The sequence below is a fragment of the Belonocnema kinseyi genome, chromosome 2 (genome assembly GCF_010883055.1).
Source record: "Belonocnema kinseyi isolate 2016_QV_RU_SX_M_011 chromosome 2, B_treatae_v1, whole genome shotgun sequence".
Taxonomy (NCBI): domain Eukaryota; kingdom Metazoa; phylum Arthropoda; class Insecta; order Hymenoptera; family Cynipidae; genus Belonocnema; species Belonocnema kinseyi.
Window position 1 is genome coordinate 38921252 of NC_046658.1, and position 5046 is coordinate 38926297.

A 5046-nucleotide genomic window follows, 5' to 3' on the forward strand; every position below is an offset into this window, starting at 1 on the left:
ATAAAGTTAAGTATTACAAAATTATTATGAAATTAATTTAAATGTAGCCTAAGATTCCCAATCCTGATATTGTTATTTGTCTAAGCGTCTTAATCCAAAAAGAATTAGAAGAAAATTGAGAAACTTAAGAAATACAAAACTCGAAAATCCAAGGGTACCGAGAATATGAATGCAGTATATATATATAGATATACTACAGATACATCTTGGCAAAGAAAGTTTGAAGGCTTGGACCCTTGAGCGCGCATGTGTTTCCATTGTTATGGCCGGAGGAAGCAGTAGAAAGGCCTGCCGCAGTGCTGCCGGAGTTTGCAGGAGAAATTCGGCAAATTGCGGTAGTGAGCTACTGCAACTTCGGCGGGCAGAAAAGCACCGGCCGGAGTTTGCAGTAGGTCCTGCGAACCTCCTGCGGGCAGTAGGTACTGTTTCGCCGGAGTGTACAGGAGGCCGGAGGGCAGTAAGCAGTAGGTATGCTACTACTCGTCCCATCTCTAACAGCATTCGGCCTGGAGTTTTATTATTCGGGAATTTTCAAATTCGATAATATTGTAAACTGTGCAGAATTTCATTATTCTAGAATTTTTAAATTCGGGATTTTCATGTTTCAGAATTTTATAATTTCGGGAAGTTTACAGTGTCGAAAATATTTCAAACATTTTAAAAGATTTATAAGATTGTAAAAAATCTGAAAAATTTGTAGGCATTTTTATGCAGAATTTTACATAAATTTTACGACTAAATGAGAATCATTATAAATATATTTAAAAGTTCTGAAAAACTTAAAAAATAATTTGAATTATATATATTTCGAGTAAGCTATAGTAATTACAATAATTTAAAGTTTATTTGAAAATATATTTTATGGAACATGATATTTTTTATGAATATGACAGTAAAATTCTGTTCGTCTAATCTTGTTTGCCAATGCGAAACGCAATCTGGCTTGGAACTGCCGTCTTAACATCTAAAAACCGAAAGAACAATTTTCATATCACTTTGAATTATAATTATATTTTTATAAAAGTCTTATAAAATCCATAGGAATTGCCTGCCGCCCCACCAACTTCAACCAATCAGCGTTCGAGCGACAGGAAGGAGAAAACGAGAAGAGGAACGAGTCGGGAGCACGCCGAGACTCGCTCTCACTTACCGTTGGTGTTCCCGAAGCGTCGCGTCATTCGATCTTTGTTTGATTTGATTTCGTGGAGTAAAGAGAATTGTTGTCCAAAAACTGCTACCTCCGTTGACCGAATTGGAAAATTTCCGACAGAAAATGTCCAAAGTAAAAAATCCTCCAATTATGGAGTTCCCGAATTTAAACCTGAAGAAAAGAATTTTGGATCAATATTATTTATTTCTTAAAAATACAATAATTAAATAATTTTATTAAATTATCGTTTGAATTTAAAAGAATAATAATTATTTACTTTTCTTAAATGCTATGTACATTATCAAACAAAATTTTTCACGCAGATATATACATATTTTCTTAATAATTGTTTTTTAAATTTCAAATGATAATTAACTTTAAACATTAAAAAATGAATTTGATAAAAGTATTCGATTATTGTATTTTCAATAAACAAATAATATTTAATGAACAACCATTTTTTTCTATTGTTTGAATTCAGGAATTTTCTAATTTGGATATTATAATTCAGCAATTTTCTGTGGAGAATTTTCGAATTCGTCGTTTTTATAATTACCGGAATTTCATTATTCAGGAATTTTGCAATTCACGAATTTTACAGTGTCGGCAATTTTATTTTTCGGTATTTTTCACTTGCTTCTTCCGAAAAATAAAGTTCCCATCACTGTCGAAATTTCCAAAATTCTGGACTATTTACAATATTACTGAGTTTGAGAATTCCCGACAGAATATTGTTGTTGTTTAAAAAGCGCATTGTAAACTTTTTAACTTACAAAAAATTTTGCCAAAATAAAATAATTAATTAAAAAAATATATATATAAATTCGCGCTAAATCAGTGTTGAATTGAATCCTACAAATTTTGTTTTGTTTGAAGCGCACGTGTTTTTAAATTTATTTTTGCATAAAATTTGTATACGATTATTGTTATTTTAAATTAAGGCACTAATTAAAAAAATTAAACAATAAACAAAGTTTCTATTATTAAAATATTTGATTAAAGTATTTTTATTATATAATTAATATTGATTAAAACATTTTTTTAATTGCTACAATTCGGGAATTTTCTAGTTTGTATCTTTTATAATTGGAAAAAATTCGGCCTAGAATTTTATTATTCGGGAATTTTTAAGTTTTATAATATTGCAAACTATCCAGAATTTTATTATTCTGGAATTTTTAAATTCGGGACTTTCAGATTTCGGCATTTTATAATTTCAGGAAGTTTACAGTGTCGGGAATTTTATTATTCGCGATTTTTCAGTCCTAAAATATTTCAAAACATTTTAAAAGATTGATATAAACAATCATTTAAAATATATTTAAAAGTTCTGAAAAAACTTCAAAAATAATTTGAATAATATTTAGATTACTTATATTTTAAATTTTATACCATATAACTTACGTAAATATTTCAAGTAATCTGTATCAATTATAATATTTTACAGTTTATTTTAAAATATATTTTATGGAACATGATAAATTTTATGAATGCGCCAGTAAAATTCTGTTGCTCTAATTTTTGTTGTCAATGCGAAACATAATCTGGCTTAGAACTGCCGCCTTAACATCTAAAACCCGAAAGAACAATTTTCCTGCCACTTGGAATTATAATTATATTTTTATAAAAATGTTAGAATATATAATAATTAAGAAATTGAAAAATACATACGAGAACTTGATTAGACGAATTGTATAAAAAAATCAATAGAAATTGCAGACCAAAAAAATATAAATAAATTCAAAATAATATCAAAGAACTATATACAGGTATTGCACTAAAAGTTTTATCAGTTTGAATACAAATATAACATTATAGAGCAAAAAAATATAACTTATAAAAGAATATAAGTGAGAAAAAATAATTTTAAAATTAGAAGAAAATATATAATTTTTAAAAATAATCATGATTTAATAAAGATAACCATGTTTTGCAAAGTAATAAATGTAAACAATTTTTTAATTGGGAATTTACTTTCAATTTAAATGGTTCATATCCGAGCTAAGTTACCATAAGTGCACATCGAGAGGCCTACTGAAATATGGGTGCCATCTACAGGTTGCGGTGGGTAGAGGACTGACAATTTTCGCCGGACAGTAAGGACGTTTACTATGTCGTCATAGGGAATATAATGATATAAACTCTAGCATACAATGCAACCCGTTTTGCATTTGTGTAATGCAAAAAAGTATTATATAGGCGATTTTAATTCGGTTTCCAAATTTCCCGTGCTCGAGATCTTGCGCTGACTCGTCAAAGGCTTCGAGACTCGGAAGAAAAGCGCAAAATATACGTATAACCAAATTCTGAAAAAAGGTTATGTTCCCCAGGATTCACCGCGCATTTCAAATAAATCATTAGTTACGAATTAAAAACAATATAACACAATATTAGAATGTGTTTACAAAAATTCTCGGGACGTGGTTTCTTTAGGAAATTTTTCTTAAATCTTTGTTTGCGAAATCTTTTTTATTCGTTGAAATCATTGAATTATTTGAAATCTATAATTAGTAAAAAAATCTTCTGAAATATTTTGAAACCTTTTCAAATCTTCCAAATGTTTTAAAATCTTTGAAACCCTTTACATCTTTTAAAAGTTTAAAAATCTTTGTGAAATTTGTTATGAAATATAAAAAATCTGATAAACACGCCTTTATAAAATGTTCAATATCCTTTTAAATATTTTTAAATCTTCCAAACATTTTGATATCTTTATTAATGTTTTGTAATATGGTGTATACTCAAAAACCGAGTGGTGAAACTTTTGAAAATTCCGTTACATGGCCATGGCTCATTCTAATAGAGCTTTTTATTCTAGACGTCGGCAATGCGCACGTGCCGAAATTTTACGCCATTTCCATATTTTTCGAACAGCTTTGTGTCGAACTGTATGGAAAATATTGTTAATAAAAACAACAAAAAATTAATTTGTAAATAACAGAGATTTTTAAGGTAGAACATTTTTAAATCGATTAAAAAAACGGTGAAAAACGTGCAAAGAGTGCGGCCATTATTTGCATCTGTTCGCATCTGTCATCTTCTAAACAATTCTTAAAAATTCGGCGAAATTCACGGAAGATGCTGTTCTAGGTTCAAAACTAGTGCATGAATCAGTAGAAGAGCACAGTATTAAGCAGCTGAAACGATCTCCTGAATGCAGAAAACCACCATTAAAAGGAAAAAAAAACGGGATTTAGTGGAAAGCTTAGTTGAAGTTTTGTATGGCAGGTATAAATATTTTCTTTTATACAAGATTTGCAGTTCAGAACTTTGTTTGACTAAACATTTAATATCCATACAAATATAAAATAACACAATATTATATTTTCTACTTCTCTTTTTCAAGTTTAGATACTAAAGAGTCATTTGTTAGTGATTACTTGGTATAAGGAATGTACTAACAAATTTTCCTTCTTTCATATAAACTGGTTATAAATACATAAATATAACAGTTTTGCGTTCTCAAGTGAAAGTATTAAATAGATTTTATTTTTATCAAAAAATTTAGGAGGTTCGAAATCCCAACAACAATGATTCATTTAATATGTAAACAAATGTTAGCAAAGAAAGGAAATATTAATACCTGCCAAACACAACCTCAACTAACCTTTCTATTGAATCACTTTTTTTGCTTTTAAAGATCGTTTCCTATATTTTATCCATCGTTAAAGCTGTTTAACACTGCGCTCTTCCACCGATTTGTGCACTAATTTTGCTCCTGGACAGGCCCTATCAACTCAATGGTAGAAATATGAAGAAGCACAGCGCCAACAGTTGGCCGCAACTTGAACTAAAAGTAACAATGTGTGACGTATGTGTGCCATATATAAATTGTGTGTGTGTGTGTGTGAAAAATGTTAAAACTAAATATATTTATCAATAAATTGGATAAACGA

The 5046-nt window shown here is 29.1% G+C and overlaps 1 protein-coding gene across 4 annotated transcripts in view; it reads right to left on the bottom strand.

The window, feature by feature from the left end:
• Nucleotides 1–5046, bottom strand: part of LOC117183132 (pseudouridine-metabolizing bifunctional protein C1861.05) — a 442705-nt gene that overhangs the window by 190815 nt on the left and 246844 nt on the right. For 3 of the 4 annotated variants that reach the window (XM_033376331.1, XM_033376330.1, XM_033376329.1), the window contains exon 7: nt 1151–1321. The exons of the other annotated variant lie outside the window; for it this stretch is intronic. In XM_033376331.1, the coding sequence (XP_033232222.1) occupies nt 1151–1321 (171 nt within the window). The remainder of the gene's footprint in view (nt 1–1150; nt 1322–5046) is intronic. 4 annotated transcript variants of the gene reach the window in all.